General features: G+C 44.2%; 1 protein-coding gene across 1 annotated transcript in view; it reads left to right on the top strand.

Moving 5' to 3' along the window:
- vti1a (vesicle transport through interaction with t-SNAREs 1A) overlaps positions 1–27,246 on the top strand; it is a 273,743-nt gene that overhangs the window by 147,888 nt on the left and 98,609 nt on the right. Inside the window, exons 6-7 of the mRNA XM_080746948.1 lie at positions 4,432–4,502; positions 18,077–18,138. Of these exons, the coding sequence (XP_080603074.1) occupies positions 4,432–4,502; positions 18,077–18,138 (133 nt within the window). The remainder of the gene's footprint in view (positions 1–4,431; positions 4,503–18,076; positions 18,139–27,246) is intronic.

The following is a 27,246-nucleotide window of genomic DNA, read 5'->3' as shown; positions in this document are numbered from 1 at the left end:
ACTTGGAGATATGAGGTTTCTGCCCGACAGTGACGATTTACTTTGTTGGCCGCCCAGCCCCCAAAATGGAACGAAGGCCAACATTTTATTTAAAATCTTTTCCTAATGGCCGGCCTGAACCCAGGCCGGGAATGAACCGGCCGTTTGGGAGTTGTCCCGCTTTTCCCAATGGCCAGCACGTCCCTGGGGGTGGTGGGGGTCTCTCTTTATGTGAGCGGCCATTTGCGGTCGCGCAGCGAAGGAAAATATTTATCTTTTGAGTGCCTCTGACCTGCCGCGGTGAAACAAGAGTCCCATAATGTGTTCTGCAGCCAACCCATCCCAGGGGACTCCTCCTCAAACGGATCACAATGGATTTTGCAGCAGTGTTGATTTCGTCGACTAAAACTATGACGAAAAATGTTTGTCGACTGCGTTTTTTTCACTGACGAAAACTAAATAAAAACTAAGCTGTGATGACTAAAATTAAGACTAAATATATTGACAGTTTCGTCAACAACATAAAAACTAGACTAAAACGTTAGGGAGGGACTAGTGGAGAAGAGAGTCATTTTATGTTAGGTTGCTCTCAGGTGTTGCATGCTGAAAATAGCCGATCTACCAGCTCACAACTGCGACGCGTTGTGAGCTTGTAGATCTGCTATTTTCAGCACGCAACCAAGTGTAAAATCAGTCATTACGATGCCATCAAGGCCTGCCAAAATACATTTTAGTTGACTAAATCAACTGTAGATTTAGTCGCCTAAAACGTATGAAATTTAGTCGACTAAAATCAGACTAAAACTAAAACTTTTCAGGTGACTAAATTATGACTAAAATTAAAAGACATTTTATTCAAAAGACTATGACTAAAACTAAATCAAAATTTGCTGTCAAAAACAACACTGTTTTGCAGCACGCCACCGAGGCCCGGCCACGAGTGGCCAAACGAAAGCGCCACCTATTGAGCCGAAAAAAACGCTGTCTCCGATGGCGTCGTGTAATTTCTTATCCCGGCGAAAGCGCGCGACAGTGGCTGCATTGGTGGTGTCCATTTTCCTTGTCTTGCTGTTGTAGTTGACCTATTCTGTTTCCTGTAGTTACATTAACAGTAACCAGTAAGATGCCTCAGGGCGACAAGCAACCTCGCCCTAAAGGGTGAGGTCGCACCATGTCTTGGCCATCTGGCCAGTGATGTATATCGATGACATCATTAGGTATCTCCATATATGGGCATAAAAGAGATTTGTTCCCCCTGGCATCACAGAGATCTCTCTAACAAGGAATCATCTGTTATACAATCCCTTTTATGCCCATACAGTATATGGAGATCATAGTGTGGTTCTCCTAACAGGGCATCATCTGGGATACAATCCATTTTATGCCTATATATGGAGATCTCTGCTCTGAGTATCTGACATCACCTGTGATGTCACAGTGATGTGTCAGGGGAACCACAGTGTCAGAAGTTACCCGTATGCATGCATACGAACAAGCTGTGCCGGTTCTGACAGTAAACTGCGACCTGCGTTCGCAATAAGAGAGATATTATTGGACATATAGCGTAAACAAATTCCTCATTTTCTTGAGTGGCTTGTTAACCATTCAATCCACATTCAATCCCTATTTTGGCCATGTCATTAATCATTATACTGTAGGTTCAAAAAAACGTTCACAAGTAGCGGAAATCAACTGAGCTTGTATTTTTTGCTATTTTTAAAATATAAAAAAAAGTGGCTAAAATCACCAACTCTGCGACTGGACCACTACGGTAGTTAGTTTCTACATCTACGGCACTTTAACCTCCACAGTCCTGTGGAATGGACTGAAACCTGAGTCCACTGTCGTGCCATTCTTCTTGTCCAGTGAAAGGTGGCTCCACAGCCCAGGAGGGGTTGCGTTTCCCCTGCCTTTTGTGCACCTTAATGCACCTTTCTGTTAAACCTTGGCCATTCAACCAAACTGTGTTCCCTTGCTCTGCAAGTATAGGATGCTACTGAGGCCCTTTTCTCTCTCTCTCTCTCTCTCTCTCTCTCTCTCTCTCTCTCTCTCTCTCTCTCTCTCTCTCTCTCTCTCTCTGTCTCTGACCGTGCCTCATCTATCTTCTCATGCATTGTAGGCTTTTCCAATAATGCACTCACTGTCAAGAAAAGGGAGACAAAAAAGAAACGAAAAAAAAAAAAATCTTTGCTTGCACAGCGCTTGTCACCCTCATTTATTTAGAACAGTGCCTCGTCCGGGACAGAGACGGATAGGCGCGCTTAGTTGTCTGTTTAAGCTATTTAGGCCTAGAATTATTGAATGCTTTAACTATTTGAAAAATAACAGATATACAAGCTCACAGCGCGGCACCGAGTGCCGCGCTGCGAGCTTGTAGATCTTTGAAAAATCGTGAAAATATGTGTGCACACTTTTCAATATATATTTTTCAAAGCAAACTTTTTTTAACTCAAATCTCTGCTTCTGGGGGGTCCCTGGAACAACATATTTTGAGATGGGGGGGGGGTCTGCGGCCAAATAAATGTAATTTTGGGGGTCCTTGGGTTTTTTTTTAACCACTGATTTAGAGGAAGGATTTAGAAGTCGGGTCAAAGATCGGGTCAAAGATATTCTGCACACATTTTCACGATTTTTCAAAAATAGCATATCTATAAGCTTGCAGCGTGTTGTGAGCTTGTATATCTGCTATTTTTCAATAGTTAAAACATAAAATAATGGTTTAAAGTGGTTAAAATCTAACGCGACTCGGGCGCGTTCCCGGTATTTGAGGGTTAACAGAAGATTTCCGCTACACCTCCATGCCTGTTTATTATATTCCTTTCTCTTTTTTTTTGCAGCGGGGGACTTGTATTATTACGGTTATTAATACCTGCACTCAGTCTTTTAATCTGCCCTATTTGTCACTCGTGACTGTCTGACTGCACTGTTTAATCTGGGTATCTTTCAATCTGTCTCATCGCTGATTAGAAATTGATGAAGGCAGGAAGAGACATATTTGGGGGGTTTGGGTGGAGGTGGGGTGGGTGGGGGTGTTGAGGGGTGGGGTCTGATGATAGTAGAACTGTGGAGACAAACGTCGCTCATCCAGCAGCGCTCTCTCTCTCTCTCTCTCTCTCTCTCTCTCTCTCTCTCCCCTCAGGGACGTGCTGGGCCCCTGATTCAGCCCGGGAAAAAGAGTTGGAGAGGCCCTCATTGCGCTCTATAGAGAGAGATCTCTCTCTATAGCGCTGCTGCTACTCAAAGATTTGCCATTTCAGATCATGACAAGTGACAAGCCAGTGGGCCAATTACATGAGTTATATTTCGTCGTTGTCGGGTGGAAACCTTGTATGTCAAAAACCGTTTGTTTTGTATTTATAATTTTAAACATGATTTAAACTAGTGAAAACAGACGATCTACAAGCACACAACGCCTGCGAAAAAATCTACAAATTTGAAACTTGGAGATAAAAGGTTTCTGCCCGACAGTGACGATTTACTTTGTTGGCCGCCCAGCCCCCAAAATGGAACGAAGGCCAACATTTAATTTTAATTTTTTTCCCTAATGGCCGGCCTGAACCGGCCGGGAATGAACCGGCCGTTCGGGCGTTGTCCCGCTTTTCCCAATGGCCAGCACGTCCCTGCTCTCTCCCATTTCTCCACCTTTTCTCTCTCTCTCTCTCTTGTTCGGCTGCCAGATGTAGCCCATTTCCGCGGCGTCCCCCCCCCCCACCCCCCACAAACAGGCGCTCAGCACGTGGGCTCTTTGGTGTGCAGCACCTGTGTAGTGTAATACAGTCTGCGACTGCGTTGTTTACTCCGAATTTGTTTGGTGCGCTTGAAAGCCCGTCTTTGATCCACACAAAGATTCCTCACTCCCTCCTCCACCCCACTCCCTCCCTCCCTCCCTCCCTCCCCCACACACCCCTCTTCTGTCTCCCTCATTTTTGAACACGAACGCTGCATTGATACGGGGCGGGTGTTTATTTGGTCGCCCCCCCTTTCTACTCCCTCTTTCTTTTTGCTTTGCTTTTTTATTTTTTTTTACCGTCCCTAACCCAAGGGACCGGGAAGAATGACAGTGACCAGTGACGAGCTTGTCAGGCAGCCTTGTTGGAGATGTTTTATAACAGGCGCGTTAGCGTGTTTACATCCAGCACAGACGAGAGGCGTTTAGAGACCAGCGGCTTTAATGAATATTGCATTGGGCTGATTGGGGCCCTTCCAGGGGCGTCACAAGGGGGGGGGGGGGGGGGAGTGGGACTGAGTTACGAGGGCCCAAGGTGGAGGGGGCCTTAATTATTTTATACTTTAGCTATTGAAAAATAGCAGATATACAAGCTCACAGCGAGCTTGTAGATCTGCTATCTTTGAAAAGTCGTGAAAATGTGTGCAAATCTTTGAATATATGTATTTTTTAAGCGAAAATTTCATGTAACATTTAATTTTTGTTTGTCATTTGATTCCTCACAGAACAAGTGGGCCAAGAGATTCTGTCCAACCTGCACACTGACCGCGAGAAGATCCAAAGAGCCAGGGAGAGGGTGAGCACACACACACACACACACACACACACACACACACACACACACACACACACACACACACAGTGCCAGTGGTGTCAGTTAAGAAAAAGCTAAGGTATGGCAACTGGTCTTCGACACCAGTCATGTTGCCATACCATAGCAACAGGCATGAAACATTTATTTTAAGAAGTAAATTAATTTTTTTCTTGGGCTGGATATGGCAGCCTGGAACGGTAAAACTTGGCATGCAGCTAAACTTGGCATGTTAGTAAACGTGCCACAATTAACAATAATGCATTGGACCTGTGCAGCTGACCTGCGGAACCTGGGAATATACCATCTTGTCAAGATGGGGAGAATATAATTATAATACCTTGTTAAAGTGACAATTTTTTTAAATTTTGCATTTGTAGTTATTTTACTGTAATTTAACAACATAATAACCAGAACAGATAGACAAAGAGACATTCATGGATTTATATTTAAAAGTAACTTTTATGTCCCCCCCCTGGACCCAGGGTATGGCAGCTGCATACCCCTGCCATATCCAGTTGACGCCCCTGCACAGTGCACGCGTAAACACACACACACACACACACACACACACACACACACACACACACACACACACACACACACGAACACACACACACACACACACACACGTGGCCCAACAAGTGCAGGATGAAGGAGTATCATAGGAGACACTGACTGGAGACAACAAAGGCTTTGTAGTCGGTGGGGAACATTCACAACGCTTTGTGTGTTTCAGACAGTGATGCCATACATGATGTCAGACTAGCCAACTAAACACACGCACGCACGCACGCATACTGTACAGTACATACACATACATACATGCCAGCCACATTCACAAGCACATGGTACACACATATTATGTGCATGTGTTGTACCATATCTGTATGTTAGAAGCATCGTACTGACTGGCTCCAGTGCTATGATGTACAGTATTGCATGGAAAAGTGCAATTTTCACATAAACATGGATATGAATGTTTATTGATTCATTTATTTCTTGGTCAAAATAAGTGTAAAGTAGCTCTATATTCTGACACCAATCATTTCTACAGAGTATTTTTTGCGCAGTGATCTGTAAAAGGAGTCTCCCTATCTCTCCAGCTCCTTAGTAAATAACACATCATGGTGTGACACATTGTGAGCTTGTATAGATAGATAGATAGATGGATACCTTTATTATCCCAAGGGGGAGAATCAGAAGTTACAGAGAAGTATGGAAAAAGATTTTAAAACATAACATACTGTTGTACTGTAAAGAGCAAGGTACATCAATGAACGGGAACGAAGAATATATATATACTGTATATGTTACAGTCAGTTTGGGTAACTCAGTGAGATTGGGGTAAGAGCACTCGTTTTGTCGTTCACCACACACCCATAACACCACCTGGATCAATTCACTTTGATAGTCTCTTATCAGCATGTAATTCTGCGTAATCACCATGAGATGGCGACAACAGCCATTCACTAGTGCAGTCGCTGACGTCACTCGTTTGCGACACCTCTTTGTTGTTTATCTACTAGCCCAGCTCAGCTGTGTTTAGCCATTAGCTTACTATGCCTAACCCTAACCTTAACCTCAGTAAAACTATGCCTAACCCTAACCCTAACCTCCGTGGGGTGAGGGGCTATCATTCCTGCCGACGCTACGTTGTCATTGTTGTTGTTGTTGTGGATCAAAGCGACCGCTTGTTCCACCCCGCGCCGCTCGACGAGCGCTCCTGTTCTCAATTTCACTGAAACTCAAAATCAAGTCATTTATCAAGTCGACTCGAGTCGCGGGGGTTAATCCGACGCGTCGACGAATCGTTTATGTAAAAAAAAAAGAAAAAAAGGAAAAAGAAAGTGGTGCTTTAAGCTTTTAAACCACGTCAACATAATACAATAAAACAGTAATATGAACATTGTTTTAAGCCTTTAAAGTGAATTAGATCCATGAACTACCGAGACATGGTAGCGGTGGACATTAATGACGATAAGATTGCGTCCAGCCGTGCGGTCATTGTGAATTGTGGAGCAGAGTAGAACAACGGAGGCGAGAATAATCTTTGACAGCATGTCGTGTATTATTTCCACAAGTTGTATTTTCTCAGAGCACAGCGCTGCTGTATCAAAAGAGCTATGTTGCCGATCTGGTGCGAGATGATAAAAAGAAAACAGTTCGCCCATCGCTATTCCTCAGCCTGAGACCACCACACACCCACGGCACGGTGAAAGTGAAAGCGCGTCGCGCTGCTTCTTTGGCCAGCTCTAGCTGCAAGTAGAATAACAACACGTCAACGCATTTCCTCTCCAAGCGCTTAACTTCAAAATAAGAGCTCACTGTCATATGATCAAGGCAACTTTCAAGTCACGTGAACTGATCTTATTTTTAAGTCTAGTTTACAAGTAGTAGGAAGTATGGACTCAATAAGAATTACATGACAGTCACAGTCCAGCGCTCTCATACCGCACCACTGTAACTGGTGTGATAAAAAAATATATTGACGGCTCGACTCAAACAATTGGCGTCGATTCCGGGGGCTTAAAACGACGCGTCGATTCGTCGATTTTTTGAGGACAGGCGTAGTATGTAGATCTACTATGTTTGCTGTTTGTCATAATATGACAAAGTATATGAGACTCCTGAGGCCAAGCTGACAGGCTGCTTTTCATCATGTCACATTATGGCTAATTATTGTCACTGGCCATGATGCTATACGCCATTCTTTTCACAAGATCTGCATTCCAAGTTGATCATTATCATTTCTCTCCACCAGGCTGGAGATTATGTTTTCTCCCTGTCCGTGTGTGTGTCTGTTTGTTTTGTCTATCTGTTTGTCTTTGCTACTTCTCCTACACATTTTGTCTCAAGACTCACACAAATCAGTACACAACAATATCTCTGGATTCATGTGATCAAGATGTGTCAATCTGACGTTTCATATTTAACCCTTAGGCCTAGAATTATTGAATGTTTTAACCAGTGAAAAATAGCAGATATACAAGCTCACAGCGCGGCACGCTGCGAGCTTGTAGATCTGCTATTTTTTTTTAAGTCATGAAAATGTGTGCAAATCTTTGAATATATATGTATTTTCAAAGCGAACGTTTGTAACTCAAATTTTGCTTCTGGGTGGTCCCTGAAGCAAAAAACTAAATATTTCCTCTAAATATTTTGAGATGGGGGTCCGTGGCCAAATAAATATCATTTTGGGGGTCCTTCACGTGAAAAGGTTTGAGAACCACTGACACAGTAGTCTCTCAAGAACAGACTAACTGAGCTCCAGTTAAGTGAAAAGGACCTTTTCTTTGACGATGGCTAGCCAGATTGCTGACATAGAAACATAGGTTTTTCAAAAAACCTTAGAAGGATTCAAAAGACACTTATAGAATCGGGTAAAAATTCTAATTTTCATGATTTTTCAAAAATAGTGAGCTTGTATATCTGCTATTTTTCAATAGTTAAAGCATAAAATAATGATACACAATAATGCGTACCCGTTCTAAATGGGTTAATTCCGAACGGCTACAATTGCCTTCCAAACGTTTGATTCTGTGTAGCCAACCCGTGTGTCTTCTTGCTCAGGGACACGTCTGATTCCCAGAGATCTTCTGTACCGTTCAGCTGAGGCCTCCCCACGTCTCTCTCTGTGAGACTTTGCTTTAACTCTCAAATACCTGGAACGCACCCGAGTCGCATTAAGATTTTAACCACTTTAACCATTATTTTGTGCTTTAACTATTGAAAAATAGCAGATATACAAGCTCACAGCGCGGCACCGAGTGCCGCGCTGCGAGCTTGTAGATCTGCTATTTTTGAAAAATCGTGAAAATGTGTGCAAGTCTTTGGCTATCTTTGACCCGATCTTTGACCCGACTTCTAAATCCTTCCTCTAAATCAGTGGTTCTCTAACATTTCAGGACCCCCAAAATTACATTTTATTTGGCCGCCGATCTAAAAAAATGTTGTTCCAGGGACCCCCCAGAAGCAGAGATTTGAGTTACAAAAGTTTGCTTTGAAAAATATACATCGAAAAATTTGCACACATTTTCACTATTTTTCAATAGTTAAAGCATTCAATAATCCCAGGCCTACATTGGTTAACCTGAAGGCTTGACCAGCTACTGTTCCTACTTTATTCCTTCTCCTCCTCTCCACCCCCACTCCCTCCCTCCCTCCGCCAATCCTGGCCCCGTACCCCCTTCCTCACACCCTGACAGCCAGCCAGCCAGACAGACAGACAAACAGGCCCATAGACAGCCAGGCAGGCAGAGCCGAGGCAGGTCCCAGCGCAGTGAGGGGCCCCCCGGCTCTGATGGGCCCCCTCAGCGTGGCGTACTTAAAGATCACAACATAGCAGAGGGCCTGGCATAGAACCGTTTCAAAGGAAATCAAACATCTCCTTTCAAACAGGGTCCACACGGCGTCTACCGAGAGCGGTTGTGTAGCGCTCTCTCTTTTTGCTTTCACCTCCTCTCTGTCTCTCTCCATCTTTCTCTCTCTCTCTCTTTCTCGTGCTACTTTCTAGTCGTCTTTGTTGAACTCCCCCCAATGCATGCACACACGCACGCACACACACACACACACACACACACACACACACACACACACACACACACACACACACACACACACACACACACACACACACATCCTTTAAAGGTGGTTTGTGAGGCTAAAAGAGAAGGGAGGAAGGAAGAAGAAGAGGAAATACATAAAGACAGGAGATGTGTCTCTCAGCTGAAAAGGTGCAAAGGACAGATCAGAAGGATTTGATAGGTTATAGGGTCGTGCACACAGAAATGAATACATATGCACAGTCATAGAGCTTCAGGTGCATTAACGAATGCGTGAACGCAGGAAAAAAATACACGCACGTACAAAGAGGCGAAACCCTCCCACACTCAGCGGGAGACGTGGCCCTTTGTTTTAGCTTTTTACCGTACAAATAGAAGTCAATAGCGGCCGTGGACTCCTCGGGCCAAGAGAGCATGCTCCTGTCAAGTTGCTCAGGCCCAACACTGGACCCCCTGCTGCCGGGTTAGGAGTTAGGTTGGTCATCCTTCACTCCGGTCTACAATACTCCATCACAGGGGTGTCCCCCCAAACTCTGGGCCCTGGGTACAAGGATTCACTGCGGGCCCCTCGTGAATGTTCTTCATAGGGGGAGGGGGTTTAACCCATTTAGACTGGGAACACATTATTACGCATTATTTTTGAAAAATCGTTATTTGTGCTAGTCTTTGAATATTTCAAATCCTTCTAAGGTTTTTGGAAAAACCTATGTTTCTATGTCAGTGGTGCTCAAACTTTTTCATGTGAAGGACCCCCAAAATGATATGTATTTGGCCACGGACCCCCATCTCAAAATATTTAGTTCCAGGGACCTCCAGAAGAAAAAAATGAGTTACAAATGTTCGCTTAAAAATACATAATATTCAAAGATTTGCACGCATTTTCACAACTTTTCAAAAATAGCAGATCTACAAGCTCGCAGAGCGGCACGAGAGCTATTATCTGCTATTTTTCAATAGCTAAAGTATAAAATAATTAAGGCCCCTCCACCTTGGGCCCTAGTAACTCAGTCCCACGTTTCCCCCCCTTGTGACGCCCCTGCTCCATCAGCCACCTCGTCTGTTGTTGCCTCGTCATGGCCGAAAGCCAGTTCCTGCCACTTCTTGGTTGAATGTCCTTTTCTGGCCAGTATAGACTGAAGTCACTATGTTTATACGTCCCAATGGTCTGTCGAATTATCAACTACCGCTGCGACTAACGCTTATTTTTATTCTGTTAAGACTTATACGTTGTTATACCTTTAAAACCGCCAAGGTTTACATAACAGTCAAATAAGGCAATAAAGTGCAGGATGGTAAACGCTCATCACAAGTTATCTGAACAACTTGAAATGATGAAACACATACTGTATCTTTTCATTTTATAATGAGATAATAATAATATAAAACCATGATAATACCAGTAAGACTCCCTAATCGGGAGATAAGCGACCGTTGGTCGCTTATCTCCATAAATAGAGCAAAAATGTGTTTTTCCAAAATCTTCCTGATCCATGTTGTTGACATGAGTGTAGACATACTGTGTAGTGATTTTCGTGATTTTAGGGCAAAATCTGAATCGGCCTCATGGTGGCGCTAGAGGGCCATGTGAGAAATGAGGGGTGGGGTCTCCTCGCCGCCAAGGCGGACGTATAGGTACCGGCCCCGGCTCTCCCGGTCGCTCCTAGCCCGAGTTACGGCATTTTATGTGAGCTGCAGTGGCAGGGGGTCCTCCACTGGGGGCGCCACCACTTTTGCATCCGTTCTGGAGCACCAGGAGTGGGTGGTCCCCGGGAATGCCCCGTGAGCAGCCCCGTTGGGGTGGTCATTTGGTCATTTTTGCACATTTGGTAATTTTTTACACCTGGGGGTCCCCCAGGGACCTGGGGGTCCCCGAAACTCCGGGGGTCCTTGGAGGTTGTAGTTTGGCAGGCAAGGAGTGTGTGTGCAAAATCTGGCATGGATCGGGGCAACGGTTGCAGAGATATGAGCAGGGCAAAAGTGTGACGTGTGACGTGTGACAGAGGGAGTGACGGAGTGACGGAGGGACAGCCGGTGGAGGTTTGGATAGTGTGCAAGTAACTGCGACCTACGGTCGCAATAATGAAAGACAAACATTCACATTTGTTCACATAATATGCTATTCATAATGATTTATTTGACATTTGAACATGATACATCACTAAAGTGTTTTTTTTTGTATCTTTTGGAGCTGTGTGAAGCACAGGCTCCCTATACGTGGCTGTGTGGGTCTGTCTGTCTGTCTGTCTGTCTGTGTGTGTGTACTGTATGTAGCCTGAACTTCCTAAACTTCGGCACGCTACTAGTCCCACAGTTTTGCCACCACACACTCGTGCCATATGTCAAATCGACCGGCTTACTCGGGAATCGTGGGCTAGTAACTTGCTAAGAGAAAGGTTCAATAGTTTAATTGATATTAATTTATTAGTGAATTAATTTTCCCCATTGACTTATAATGGGAATCGCAAAAACTCACATTCAATTATTTGTCTCTCGCAAACCATAGGGGCTAGAGTTTCAAGACTTGGAGAGGAGGTTCATAATGATTTCAAGGATTAAATAAAAAATAATTGTGTCATTTGGCCGCATGGTGGCGCCATAACACCCCACTTTACGTTTTGGCCTGTAACTCTTGAACCGTAGGTCGGAAAATTAAAAATATTTTTTCCCTGGATTCCTTGGGTCATGACGCATCTCCCCATATAGGCCACGCCCATTTGCGCCATGATAGATTTTCCGCCATCTTGAATTTTCTCCAAAACACACTTTTTGCTCCTTTTCCTACATATTTTCTTCAAATGTCACAAAAATCGGTACACATGATCCACACACACACACACACACACACACACACACACACACACACACACACACACACACACACACACACACAGCTCCACTTCACACGGGTGTGATTTTTTTTTATGTGGAATGATTAATCCACTCTTTGGTTGATTGTTTCACAGCTGTTCTTCTCATTTTTAAATCAATAAAATGCTGATTATAGGTGAAAATCCATCAGCTCTCAGTAGTTAATGCGGCCATTAACTACAATCGTCATTGTAGTTCCCCTAACCGTAACCCTGGAACTGAGCTACTTAAACAAATGCATCCACACCCAAAAAGTGGAAAGATGTTTTGACAGGTGAAGATTATCATAGAAACGTAACACATTTCCATGTAATATAATGTAATTCTTCAGCAAAGACAAGAAATGTACAGAATAAATGAACGTAGAAACGCATTATCATTTGTATTGTATATACATTTTTTGTCATACAGAGAATGGTTGAAATAATATGGTGAATCGGTGCACTCGGGGTGATGTTTTGGTGGTGTCTTGTTGCTTTGTATAGCGGTACAGTTAGGCTAACTGTCGTTTTCCCTTCCATAAACAAATCTCCCTGCATGAGCATCACTGTCACCCTGGTCTCAAATTGTCCATATCGCTTTTCACAGCTTTTCACAGCTCCCGTGTCAGAAACAAACTCCCTCTCTCTCATTTCACGGCAGCAAGGAGTTTCAGTCATAACGCGCTCGCTAATACCGATACTCTAGCCCTATAGTGTACAGGAGGGGGAATAACCAGAACATGTTTGACCACTAAAATGTAAACAGTATTCCATTTTAAGCCGTTTATACCTAGAATTATTGAATGCTTTAACTGTTGAAAAATAGCAGATATACAAGCTCGGTGCCGCGCTGCGAGCTTGTAGATCTGCTATTTTTGAAAAATCATGTTTTTTTTTATTTTGCAAGTCTTTGAATATATCCATTTAAAAGCAAACATTTGTAACTCAAATATTGCCTTCTAGGTGGTCCCTGGAACAACATATTTTGAGATGGGGGGTCGGTCCGCAGCCAAACACCTGTCATTTTGGGGGAAGCTGATTTAGAGGAAGCATTTAGAAGTCGGGTCAAAGATCGGGTAAAAGATATTCAAAGACTTGCACACATTTTCACGATAAAAAATAAATAAAAATTGCAGATCTACAAGCTTGTATATATATAAAGCATAAAATAATCGTTAAATTGGTTAAAATCTAACGCGACTCGGGTGCGTTCCAAGTCTTTGAGGGTTAAGTGAGGAAGAAAGTGAGTGAGAGAGAGTTGGAACCGGGATGCTGTAGGGGTGGGGAGGGAGGGAGAGAGAGATAGAGAGAGAAGGAAGGAGTAATTCAGAGGGAGAAATGTATTTTTGGGAGAAAGTGTCTAGGGGACGGATCTGTGGGCCCGAGTCAGACATCACATCAGGCAACTGCAGGACTTGTTGTGTTTGCCAGAGGGTCTAAACCCCCAGAACCCCCATCATATCCCCCTCCTCCCTCTCCTCGCTATCCCTGGATCTGGCAACCTGCGCCACTCCAACTCCAGCTGCCAGAGGCAAGCAAGGAGGGATGGAGGGGATGAGACAGGGGAGTGGATGTAATGGAGAGCAGAGATGGACAGCCAAAAGACAGCCCTGCCCCAAACATCTGAATGGAAAGTTAAAAACAGAGAAGTGTTCCCGACACATGAAACTGAAGAGAATAGAAATAGGATAGGGGTAAGGACGGGGTAAACGAGAATAGAATAAATTGGCAATAGAATAGAGGAGAGTATAATGTAATGAAATAAAATGGAGAATAGAACACTGTAAAATTGAATAGGGGAGAATACGAGTTGGGTTGGGGGATCAAGCAGTTGGACTTTATTCTTTAAGTCATGTTTAGATTGTGTTTCTGATTATTATTATTATTTTGTCTTTTTAAGAAGTGGTGATATTTGACTCACCTTCGGGCAGTGGTTCTCAACCTTTTCAGGCTGCGACCCCCCAAATAATCATATTTTAACTGGGAACCCCCCCCCAACATGATGAGCACAAAGAGTTGAGGGCCCGGATTACATTTTGTATAACATGCTTCTATTTTCACAATTTCTGCCTCTAATATTTGACAATTAAAGGCCCCTAGGGGTCCCGACCCACAGGTTGAGAACCAGTGCCTTAGGGAATGTGTTGATTTTTTTTAAATGAAGAATAAAGGAGAATAGAAGAGTAATAAAAAATAATGCTGGACAAGTGGATAGAAAATGGAATGGAGGATGGTGTATGGGATAGTATTGAATTGAATTAATAGAGGAGAAAGGGTGAATGTTGGATCTACAGTAAGGGAGTGAGGGTAACCAGATAGCAAAGGCAGTTAGTATTTCACAGAAGCAGAACCAGAACCCCCTGCTGACTGCAGAAGGAAATTCTCTTTAAAAAACAAAAAAAAGCAGCTCCCACCGCAACCAAGAAATGTGACTACAGGTAGAATTTAGTGCCAGCTAAAGTGGCACAGTGCACTGTCAGCATTTTTCCTTTTGTAGTTTTTTCTTTAACAAACACACGCACGCACACACACACACACACACACACACACACACACACACACACACACACACACACACAGAGAGAGAGAGAGTACACATTATGCAAATACCACATCCCGGCATTTGAAAACAGGAGAAAATAAAACATTTTGTGGCCCCACAAAATGAAAAAGAATAAGGAAAAAAGAAAAAGGTTAAGGAAAAAAGCCAAGGCACAGCAAGAGTTTACTGAAGGAGCCGTTGGTCATCATGATTTCAAGAGCATCTTCAGTAGCCCATTCACATGTTAAAATCCCCAGTGTTAATGTTACTCTGAGGAGGGTACAAATGGAACACACCGCCATTTTAGCTTACATGTGTCTGCTCTTTGGAGTTGCACAAACACTGAGGATTTTACTGAGAAAATGTAGGTTTGTCAGTAGTAGATTTCTCTCACCGTGTTTAATTTGTTATATGCACTAAGCCAGGGGTCTTCAACGTTTTCAGGCCAAGGACCCCTTAGTTGAGAGAGAGATGAAGCAGGGACCCCCACAACCTTTTCATAGATTCCATATAGTTTCATTGTTTGACAGCACAATCATCAGTGTATTTTGGATTCATGTCAATGTGTGTTTTCAGATATTTAACCACTTGAGTCGTCAATACTTAAACTTGACCTCTCACTTTGTACTTAGTCTGCTCTTTTTCCCCTCTACATCAAAGCTCTTTGCCAAAAATAGCCGATCTACAAGCTCACAACGCCTCGCAGCACGAGGCGTTGTGAGCATGTTGATCTGCTATTTTTGGCTAAAGTTCTCAGAATATGGACGCTAGGGTTCAAGTGGTTAGTGAAAAAAAGTTTCTATCACTCAAAGATTTGGAGGACCCCCTGTAGTGACTCTGAGGACCCCCTAGGGGTCCCGGACCCCCTGTTGAAGACCCCTGCACTAAGCTATAGTTTATCTCTGTGATCCCAATCGACGCTTTAAAATCCTCAGTGTTAAACTCTGTGAGGGTACAAATAACTCTCCCTATGAGTTACAGACCCAAATATGGTTCCATTTGGTTCCCAAAGATCCATCATTTAGGCTGGTGACCCCCCCTGGAACCTCCTCAAAGGGTCCTTGCACTCCAGCTTGAGAATCAGTACTGTACTGCACTGTTACTCTGCAGTTATATGCTGTATTTATCATATCAGTGGAGGTTACACTTTACAGCCACTTGTTGACGTGAAATCTCCTTGTGTTTCATAGTGCACTGCAAGAGAGAGGTATTTCCACCTCGCAAAACATGTCAACATCTAAGAATCATACACACTTCATAAACCTTTTATTTTACTTCATTTAATTTAATTCCGCATATGCTTCATCAGACAAGTGAGTTTGAGAGAAAACTCATTGCTGGGATCCCACGGTCATGAAATTCATGGAAATATTTTGAAATTAGAAAAATATTTTTCCAGTACTGGAAAAGTTTTGGAATTGATCAAGCGTCCTGGAAGGTCCTGGAAAAAATAGCTATGCATTGTCTTTGGTTATTGATTTTGTTAATACATCTGAAATGACAAATTAAACATGGCCAAATTGTCAAATATTAGAGGCTGAAATTGTGAAAATAGCCGATCTACATGCTCACAACGCCTCGCAAAAAAAAGCGAGGCGTTGTGAGCATGTAGATCTGCTATTTTCACAATCGAAACGTGTTATACAAAATTCCTCAACTCTTAGTGCTCGTCAGGGTGCCCGGGTCCCCAGTTAAAATATGATTATTTCGGGGGTCACAGCCTGAAAAGGTTGAGAACCACTGGCATACACTACCTGTCTTTGGGCATTGTGCATAGGGGTAAGCGACTTGTTATTGAGCTGAATTATTGTTATATAGTCCTGGAAATTAGGTTAAATATTCTGGAAAAGTTTTGGAAATTAATTGGTAAAAATGTGTGGGAACCCTGTCATTGTCTCCATTTATAAGCTTCTGGTCGCTGCCCTGGCTTTGGAAACATTCACCCAGATAGTGATGGAAAAAGATTTCCTGCAATTCCCCTCCCTCCAAAGCCACTGTGGAAGTGCCTCTGGGAGAGCCAGTGAGTGAAAAGCTTCAGTATGGCTGCTCACTGTGGCCACCAGGACAATTTTTTTAGTGTTTTGCAGCCTCAGGTCTGCGAACAAGAATGTGTCTGCAGTCAAGTGCTCTGGTTAAGTGACATATCCTCTTGTTGTGGGCCTGGTGTACAAGATACACTACACCTCCAAGATACCCATGTACCTGACAAACTACTTCTTAAAGGTCAAGGATGTCCACGATCACAACACCAGAGGCAGCTCCACTAATCATCATCAATGTAGATTTAACACTAAACAAGGCTCTAACTCGTTCTCCTGCTATACCATCAACATGTGGAACGCCCTTCCACAAGCCTTAAAGGAGAGCAAATCCCTAGCCTCCTTCAAAATTGGTATGAAAAGTCACCTTCAGACAGCTGCTACCCGTGACTTGTAAATAGACTAAGCCCCCATGCTCCCCCCCCCCCCCTTTTTTTCTTTTTTTTCCCTGCCTTTGTATTTGATGTTATGCTCTTGAAACTGATATTATCCTAGATAAAGTACTATGTTCTATCCGTCTGTCTTTCAATGTTATATGAGGTGGTTCAGCTTTCTAGGATCTCCTTTTAGTTGACCTTCTACCAGTGATTTGTTCTGTCATGAAACTACTTTTTTTTATTGCAAACTTCTGATAAATTCTTCAATCAATCAATCAATTGTCTGTCTGTGTGTGTGTGTGTGTGTGTGTGTGTGTGTGTGTGTGTGTGTGTGTGTGTGTGTGTGTGTGTGTGTGTGTGTGTGTGTGTGTGTGTGTGTGTGTGTGTGTGTGTGTGTGTGGGGGGGGGGGGAGTTAAAAGCTGCAAACCGTTAAGTCCTAACGTCCTACCTGGGATTTGAACTCACTGTGTGTGGGAGACTAGATTATTTTACCACTCACTTGTCCAGGGCAGATATTGCACTTATAAGCATCAGGCAGTACTACTTGTCAACCAGTAGGTGTCCTACCAAACACCAGGGTCTACATTTCTCCTTAAAAGAGTATAGGGAGGGAGATCACCTCCAACTACTGCAGATGTACAAGTTATATTGTGCTAACATTCTCTACCATATGAATGAATGTGTTAAACTCAAAACATCACTGTAATTTAGGGGCCTTCAACGTTTTCAAGGACCAAGGCCAAAGACTCCTTAGTTGAGAGAGAGATGAAGCAGGGACCCCCACAACCTTCTCATAGATTCCATATAGTTTCATTGTTTGACAGCACAATCATCAGTGTATTTTGGATTCATTTCAATTTGTGTTTTCAGATATTTAACCACTTGAACCATCATTACCTAATACACTTGACCTTTCACTCTGTACTTAGTCTGCTCTTTTCCCCCTCTTTTTCCCCTCTTTTCCAAAAATAGCCGATCTACAAGCCCCCAACGCCTCGCGCTTTAGATCTGCTATTTTTGGTTACAGTTCTCAATATGGACACTAGGTTGGTTATACAAGGTTCCGTCACAACAAGTAGTGATTGCACGCAACATTGTCGTTTGCCTTGACCTTGATTTGTTTAGAACTGTGGATGGAATTCTCATGTCCTTTCCCCACCTCTCTGTCCTTCTCTGTTTCCCACAGCTGAGGGAGACGGACGCCAACCTGGGCAAGAGCTCCCGCATCCTGACGGGCATGCTGAGAAGGTAAGAGGCAGGTAGGGCAGCTCTGTTTCTACTGCACCTCTCTGTGGATGAACCGTACGTGTGACTAACCAGCCCTGTTCTGTGCAAGCGAGGCAACGGTATATTTTCTTTTATTTTAGAGTAGAGAGAGGTATACTGTAGCACTGGCACCTAACTCTGTTCCCACTTAGTCTGGGATCACTTCACTTTTTGGGGTTGTAACCTGTCTGGAGCGGAAACCACAACACGTCAAGTTGTAGTACTCAAAGGACTACAATTTGCCGGAAAGATCCAACCGGAAACAGTTTTAACCCAAAATATTCCCCTGCGCTCAAGGACATACTTTTGGGGCCTACCTAATAAACTCCTTGATGCGGAGTAGTTTTGCTTTTGAAAAATTCGTTTGGTATATGCATCTTTTAGTCCAACTGTTAGCGACTGGCAAGACTACACTAGGCTACTCGAGCATTTTAATAGGGATTGGGGAAACAAACGGGGGGAACCAAATCAAAGTGACGCCGCTTCTTCTAGTGGTTTCCGTGCTTTAGGCGGAAACCAAACGGCCTGTTGCGAACGAACGCCAGGCTTTCCCCCAGAAAGCCTGGTTGGCAAGGTTAGTCCCCACTAGGGGGAGGCGCCGCAAAAAATCGGGTATTTTCGGGTATAAAGTCAGCTAAAATACATGGGTATTTTCAGGTATAAAGTCAGCTAAAATACATGGGTATTTTCGGGTATAAAGTCGGCTTAAACGGGTTTCCTTTATTAAATCATATTTTTCCTTTCACAATATTATTTCGGGTGTCTTTGGGGCTTCACATTGGCTTAGTATGTTGACAACTCCAGCAGCTCCAGGGAGGCAGTCAGTTCTGTTCATAATTAACTCACCGTTTATTGCTCCATTTCTTGCTGTCCCAAATCCTCCTCCATCTGAGCCATCCGAATTCCAAAAGTTGCAGTTCTGTTAGCCATATTCGCCACGAAACGTCATCCGAGTTTTACTTACTACTTATCTCCAAATTGTCATCGTCATGCACATTGAAACGCTATATGATGCCAGGTCAACAATGGCCTGGCATCTGTCTACATAAAATGCTACCTAAATGACGTTTTAGCCTTTGCCTAAGCCTGCAAGGTCGTTGAGGTTTCATTCACCTACTGTAAAGCAGTGGTTCAAAACCTTTTCTTTTGAAAGCCCCCCATCTTATGAACAGTACAGTACATCTGCAACCCCCCCCCCCCCCCCCACACACACACACACAGACACACAGACACACACACACACACACACACATGTGCGTGTGTTTTTTTCCCAGAGATGTTAACCACTTCAATCCCGTGTATTATTCTTGTCCCGTGAACAGCGGAAACGGCCAATCTACAAGCGTGAGCTTCCAAGCTGAAAAAGCACGTTATGGTTTCTGTGCAACATGTTGTAAGATGTTGGACTGCCTCCAAACAGGGAAGGCCTGGCTGTGATCTTTAGTTGGGGAAACACTGCCCTGGAGCAGTGCTTCTCAGGTCGGGGTCTCTCTCTCTCTCTCTCTCTCTCTCTCTCTCAGAGAGAGAGGGGGCCCCCTGTGTATGGTTCAGTTTCCCCGTGTATGGTTCAGTTTCCCTGTGTATGGTTCAGTTTCCCTGTGTATGGTTCAGTTTCCCTGTGTATGGTTCAGTTTCCCATCTGACCAGGAAGTTAACTGCGTTCACCTGCTTGTCCTTGTCATTGGAGTGGTTTGACCTGGAGCACCAGATAAATGCAATGACGTCACTTGGAGCCAAGAACCACTGTGTGTCTGTTTCTACTGTACATTGTTTTATGTTCTTGTGTGTCTGTCCAGGCCAGCGTATTTATAACAAAATCATGTTGATTCTTTACTCTGCCTTGAAATAGGCCCCGCAGTGCGATAAACATAGATGTACTAGTCCAAACTTAATGTAATAATAAAGAGAGAAAGATGAACACATTTTGATTTACACCATTTTATACTTAGTCCACAGGAAAGGCAGCGCCTGCACAGCACTGCATTGAATTTCTTGTTTTATTCCGTCTAATGTCTGCGCAAACATTCACAACCCTGCCATACCATGATGATCCCTGGAGTCACTAATAGTCTATCCGTGAATACCAATACCTCTGCACCTACTCTAGGCTAGACAGCACCTAATTTACTCCATCATGCCATGACGTCGCTTCCCCACAACAAATTAGTTTCAAGCTAAAAGTGTGTTCCATGGCATATCGATTATATCTTAGGCTTTAGAAGGCCTCTGCTGTTCTCTAGAGCAGGGGTCTTCAACATTTTCAGGCCAAGGACCCCTTAGCTGAGAGAGAGATGAAGCAGGGACCCCCACAACCTGTTCATAGATTCCATATAGTTTCATCGTTTGACAGCACAATCGTCAGTGTATTTTGGATTAATGTCAATTTGCTCTAAAGGGCAGGGAGTCTGGGTTGAGAGTTAGAAGGCCTCGCTGCTGCAGCAATGCTGCAGGCCTCACAACCATCAGTTGTGAAACACTTCTACAGTGCAGAGGATGTACTGACTACTGAAATTAGGGCCGCATGGGACTTGAATGCAAGTCTCATTTTAGAAATGTATGCCTTTTATTATGTTTCTGCTACAGTTTACAACACAGCTCTGCCCTGTTTCACACTTCATCGCACAACACTGTTGAGTGGCGAAAATAGCCAATGCACAAGCCCACAAAATGACGACCTATAATGACTTGATGTGATGGTTCCACCAACGAACATGCAGTAGTTCCACACTTTGTGTGAGCCATCTGTTGTTAATGGCAATCACACTTCTATTCAGAGCCCCCTCCTCCTGACTTTAAAACAATACAATAAGCCATGAACAACAATGCCTCTGCAGAATAATTAACAGTATCTCTGCCATTGTGTGTGGGCTCGCGCAAACCCTATAGGCTGCATTGCACTTTTCTTTCTTTTGCCCGTTGTTGAGAACATTGTGGATTTATTCTTTTTCTCCTCTCGCATTCTTATAGCTCGCATTGTGAAAACGTTATTGCGCTTTTGTCTTCATACGAATGACACGCCATGCGGAGTGAATGCTGCCTCTGTGCGTGTGCCGCACGGGACCTGTTTATGTCACAAACAATGCTGCCACCAACACGGCCGCTCCGCAGAGACAAGAGAGCGGTCCGGCGCTTTAGACAATAAAGCGTATTTCTTTTTAAAAAGACGAGCGCGTACCATACACGCCATTCCCTCAGTCCTGTCCCTCGTAGCGTCCTCTTCTCTTAGCCCTTTATTTTTTTCCAAGAAGTGCGCACCCCCTCCCAACTCCCCTCATCTCCTCTTTTCTTCTTCTTTCCTAGTAGTGCATGCACAAAGATGCCAGCCCCCGGCGGGCACGCACACACACACACACACACACTGGAGCGCACACCAATGGCTTTCTCTCACACACACACACACACACATACACACACACACACACAGGCACGTCAATGTCTGTCGTATGTACCCGTCCCCCCATACATAACACACAGACATGCCCTACACAGCTTAATGTCTTGTCACATCTCCATTTTATAAAGTGCCTGTGAGCGCACTCCTGAACCGTGACACCATGGGTTTGTTTTTCTCCCTCTCTGTCTGTCTCTCTCTCTCTCTCTCTCTCTCTCTCTCTCTCTCTCTCTCTCTCTCTCTCTCTCTCTCCCTTTTTCTTCTCTGTCCATTCCCCTGCTCCCGCCATCGCCCCACTGTGGATTTTGATTAAGAGTAATATGTAAATGACACCAGGCTAAATGTAAAATCCCGGGGCCGGGGGAAGGAAGTGCCAATTGAAATGGATGCTTCAGTGCCCGTGGACAATTTGGAGGGGCTGCTCTGCTCACACAGGGGCGGCCGTATACGCACGCTTCCACTGCGGGGCCCAGGCGGGCAGAGTGGGGGCGCCTGTGATGCCGACTGTAACCAATATTTCTGCATATGTCTCCATTTTGTCAAGTCTGATTAGAGGGGAGTGGAGAGGGCGGGGGGGGGGGGGGGGGGGAGAGGGCAAATCGCCCGGCGTGACACCCATAGCTGTCCAGAAATCATTCATCATCCTCCACCCACCCCACCCCACCCATCTCCATCACCCGCCCCCTCCCTATGCCCCCCAAAGTAAATAACACGCTTATTTCAATATTATATTATCATATTAGTATTAAAGTTCAGCTGTCACCTAATGGGACGACTTAATCAGACGTAGCATTTTAAGAGGCGAGGCAAGCCGCCACTCCCCTGGCTAGCAACCCCCCCCCCCCTCCCCTGCCCCGCCGCACCCCCTCGACGGGTGTTATACCACCTCCTCCGGTTAGCGGGCCCCCCGCCTCAAATCAGGATTTATGAGGGCTTTCCGAAAAGCAAGAAGACGGGGCCCCCCTTTCCACTCGTCGCCGTGCGACTTTCTGCATGACGGGATAGCGCCGATACATATGCGAGCGCGCACGCACACACACACGCACACGCACGCACGCACACACACAGGCAGACGACCCCACCTCCTTCTTTCTTTCTTTTGCAGGAGGAAAGAAAAAAGAAGAAATCTTTGTTTGAATAAAAGAAAGTGTGTTTTTTGTTGTATGCGTACGGATCCGGGGCGTCAACTCTGAAGTCATTTATAACCAGTGGGTGGGTTGGGGAGGGGGCAGACAGACAGACAAAAGACTACCAAGGGATGCTTCCACGGTTCCGTCATATTTCACTTCCATGGGGGGGGGGGGGAGCTCAGCAATTCATCCCCATTTCTGTATTCATTTCATTATATGCTCTCCTGGTCTTCACGCTTTTGATTAAGCCACTCAGACCGGGTATGCGTATTATTTTATGCTTTAACTATTAAAAAATAGCAGATCTACAAGCTCACAGCTTGTACTAGATCTGCTATTGCGAGCTTGTAGATCTGCTATTTTGTTTTAATCGTGAACATTTGAATTTTGACCCGATTCTATAAGCGTCTTCTAAATCCTTTTAAGGTTTTCTGAAAAACCTACCTTTCTATGTCGGCGGTGCTCAAACTTTTTCATGTCAAGGACTCCCAAAATTGTTTGCCGCGGACCCCCCATCTCAAAACATGTTGTTCCAGGGACCACCCAGAAAGAAATATTTGAATTACAAATGTTCCCTTTTTAAACGATATAGTCAAAGACTTGCAAAAGAAATGACGATTTTCCCCCAAAAAATAGCAGATCTACAAGCTCGCAGCGCGGCACTCGGTGCCGCGCTGTGAGCTTGTATATCTGCTATTTTTTCAATAGTTAAAGCATTCAATAATCCTAGGCCTAAACGGCTTAATAGTATATTTGTATCCTCTGTCAAGGCAATTGGGCGCCGTTTTAGTTGCTGATTTTATTTATTCCTGTTTGAGGTAGTGGTGGCGGCTGGGGGCGAAGGGGGGGCTTCTTTCGTTATTCTTCTCTCACTTGTTTGCTCAGCTTCTGTGCAGCCACTTTTGTATTTTAACCCATTTAGACCTAGAATTATTGAATGCTTTAACTATTGAAAAATAGCAGATATACAAGATTAGTTTTTGCAAGTCTTTGAATATATCCATTTAAAAGCGAACATTTGTAACTCAAATATTTGCTTCTGGGGGTCCCTGGAACAACATATTTTGAGATGGGAGTCCGTGGCCAAATTTCCTGCAATTTTGGGGGTCCTTGACAAGAAACGGTATGAGAACCACTGATTAAGAGGAAGGATTTAGAAGTCGGGTCAAGGATCGGGTCAAAGATATTCAAAGACACATTTTCAAGTTTTTTCAAAAATAGCAGATCTACAAGCTTGCCGCGCTGTGAGGTTGTATATCTGCTATTTTTCAGTGGTTAAGGCATAAAATAGTGGTTAAAGTGGTTAGAATCTAACGCGACTCGGGCGTGTTCCCGGTATTTGAGTGTTAAGTCCACTGGCAGCAGCAGCAGCGTGCGTGGAAGACAAATGAAGGCGGCAAGGTAGAACTATCTGTCGCCCTGTGCACTGAAAACCCCAACAGATGTTCTCAGTCCACGCTCGCTCACCTTCCGGCTTTAATGGACCGTGGGTCTTTTGTATTGTTTTGGTGAGTTGTTTTCAACTGTTTGTTTTCGCGGGGCGGCAAACTCCTGCTACGCAGTGCGCGCACACACACGCACGCACGCACGCACGCACGCACGCACACACACACACGCAGGCCTTCATTTGAATGCAACAGGTCACAAGAAATGGACGGCTTTTCTTCTCCTACGGTTTGAGGAATTCAAATGGCCACTCACTCAGCCCCCCTGCTTCATTTATGTGATTAAATGACTACTTTAACTAACATGACTTTTTTTAAGTTGCTATTATGCAGCTTAACTGCTGGCCTAGAATCATTTCTGGACACTGTGTTTGTGCGTGTGCGTGACAGAATGTTTGGGGGATTAGATCAATTGTGATATATTTGAGACAGGGTAGAATAGTTCCCCTCTAGTCATAAGCACACTAGACCTTTGTGAATGTTTTTCAATCTGTCATCCGTTTGGGTTCATCATTGCACACCTTGTGACAGTCTGACCACAAACTGTCACTGTTTTGTTCATTACCTGCCTATCAAGGGTGCACACTTGCTAGGTAGGGTGCATGGACAAAAACCACAAACTGCGAGTTTGAAGTTAGTTTATTCAACAGAACACAACCAAACAAATCACAAACCTCTCTCACCATGGCTCTACTGGATCCAAAGAGTCAGTTGGAGGCTCTATATAGGTGTCAGAGACACACCTGGGCTCATCCAAATTGGGACAAACCATTCCCAGTTTGCACAATGTGAGCATATGTATATTTTTTATTTAACATCTTACAATGGCATGCCCAAAATAGGGACTCAAGAGTTAATGTGGTCAAATAGTTGTTTGTTTGAAATTAATCCAGACTATTTTGATTTAAGGAAGCAGATGAGGGTACATCTTCTTAAAGCAGGGGTATTCAACACGGGGTCCGGAGCCTCTATAGGGGGTCCTCAGAGTTACTACAGGGGGGGGCCACCACATTCTTGTGTGATAGGATAATTATTTTCAATTAAAATCTTTGAACCCTCGTATCCCTATTCTGAGGAGAACTTTAGCCAAAAATAGCAGATCTACAAGCTCTCAACACCTCGCGCTGCGAGGCGTTTAGAGCTTGTAGATCTGCTATTTTCAGCAAAGAGGTTTGGTGTAATGGTCAAAATGAGCAGACCAAGTACAGAGTGAAAGGTCAAGTTTACTAAGTATCAACAATTGAAGTGGCTAAATGTCGGAAAAAAACACTAGCACGATTCCAACATAGACTGATAACAGTGCTGTCAAACAAGTCGATGAAAATATGCATAACGCATTCATTCATACGATATGTAGTGGGCGTCCCTGCTTCATCTCTCTCTCAGTTAAGGGGTCCTTGGCCTGAAAACGTTGAAGAACCCTGTCTTAAAGAGACCCCGTGTAGACTCAGTGCAGTGTCTGCAGCCATGGAGTTAAGAAACCCTGGCCACCCCGAAATGAAACAGTGTTCCCCTCTGCTCCGCCACAGCGCTGAGGCGTGCCTCAGTTATTCTGCCTAACATCCCTGATCTGGCAGCGGCGGTGCTTCCGGAAGCCTCCGCCCACTGTGAATTATTCATCCCATCATCCCCAGTCCTCAGGGTTTTCATTATCTTGTCATGGTCACACTGATCTCTTTAAGGTTTCATTGTGACGCCCATTAAAGGAAATCATAATATTATTGAAAGTCATGATATCAATGCTACTAATTATGATTACAATTGACTACTTAGAATTGATGTTTTTCTTAAAATAGGGGGTTTAGACTGCAGGCAGGGGGAAGACACCCGCTGCTGCAGCGAGGGTTCATCAGTTCCAATCAGACTTACACTCACTCACTGTGTTTAGCCAGATCTATTCAAATAGAGAAACAATTACATTGTGAATGTAAGTGAGAGAAGATTTGGACAATCTAGAATTCCAGCGCTTTAATCTCTTGTTGTAGAAATAAAAGCGCTGGAGTTTGCTTATGTACTTACTGTATATGCTTGTTATTTAACCACTTAAACCCTATTTAATTTGTTGACTGGTGGTGTCCCCCACGGGGTCTATACTTGGTACCCTCCTTTTTTCCCTCGACACCAAATCTCATTGTTGATATTGCTCACAACGATCAGTGCATGTTGATCTCCATATTTGCATTTGACAATGCTATATACAGTAGGTGCATTTGACGATTGGATGGTGGTCATCTGGGGTTGACTACGTTAGATCACCATCATGTTTATTCCAGAGGTTAGAGTGAGCGATTTCATGCATTCCATATTTGGAAATAACTGTCAGCCCGTTACTCCATATAAGGGCATAGTGTACGTGGAGATCCTTATAGTTCCCTATTATGATTTGTTTGAGCCTGATGTAATGACGACACGGTTTGTTTGTGTCTGATCACTCTGATGATGTCATGCTATCACAGTCGGAATGACACGCGACAAGGGTGTAGCTGCAGTTGGAACTCTGTATTTGGTTATGTTCATAGTGAACTTTATTATATTTTTGTCAGAGTCATAGGGATGGGGGCCCATCGGGGCCAAAAACAACAACCTTTTAATAAAACTAACCAAAAAATACCGGATCTACAAGCTCACAACATGTCACGACGCATGCTTGTTGCAACAAAGAAGTACTGTAGGGCTTCAAGAGGTTAACAAAATCCACCCCGCTCCCGTTTTTTTCTTTAAACAAATGGAACCTCAGGGTCTGCTCCTCCTCCTATAGTGGCTGGTCTGAGCTGTGTGTGGACTTGCCCTGGTGGCGACGCTTGAGGTGTGGATAGCCATGCTTGATTAGAGAGGCCTTTGATTTGGCCTTGGCATTAGCACCGTGTCTGCGGCGTCTCTGACACCGCGGCCCCTCTCTCTCTCACTGGATCCAGGATGGCCCTGGCTGTGACATTGACCCCGCTGAAGCCAAGTCTAGCATAAGAACACCCCGCTGCTACACCGGCGACCATCTCAAGCAAAGCATCTCTCCTTCTCCCCCCAACCCCTGTTTGCCCAGTGCAGTCAGAAGAGCAGCCAGGAATGACATGCAGCCAGCCCAGGGGCGTCGCAACCAAAATTCGCAACCAAAAATGTGTGCATT

This window comes from Nannobrachium achirus, assembly GCF_963921795.1.
Source record: "Nannobrachium achirus genome assembly, chromosome: 18".
In the NCBI taxonomy this organism is placed as follows: domain Eukaryota; kingdom Metazoa; phylum Chordata; class Actinopteri; order Myctophiformes; family Myctophidae; genus Nannobrachium; species Nannobrachium achirus.
Note: the sequence above shows the minus strand (reverse complement) of the source record. Positions and strands in the feature narration are given on the sequence as shown.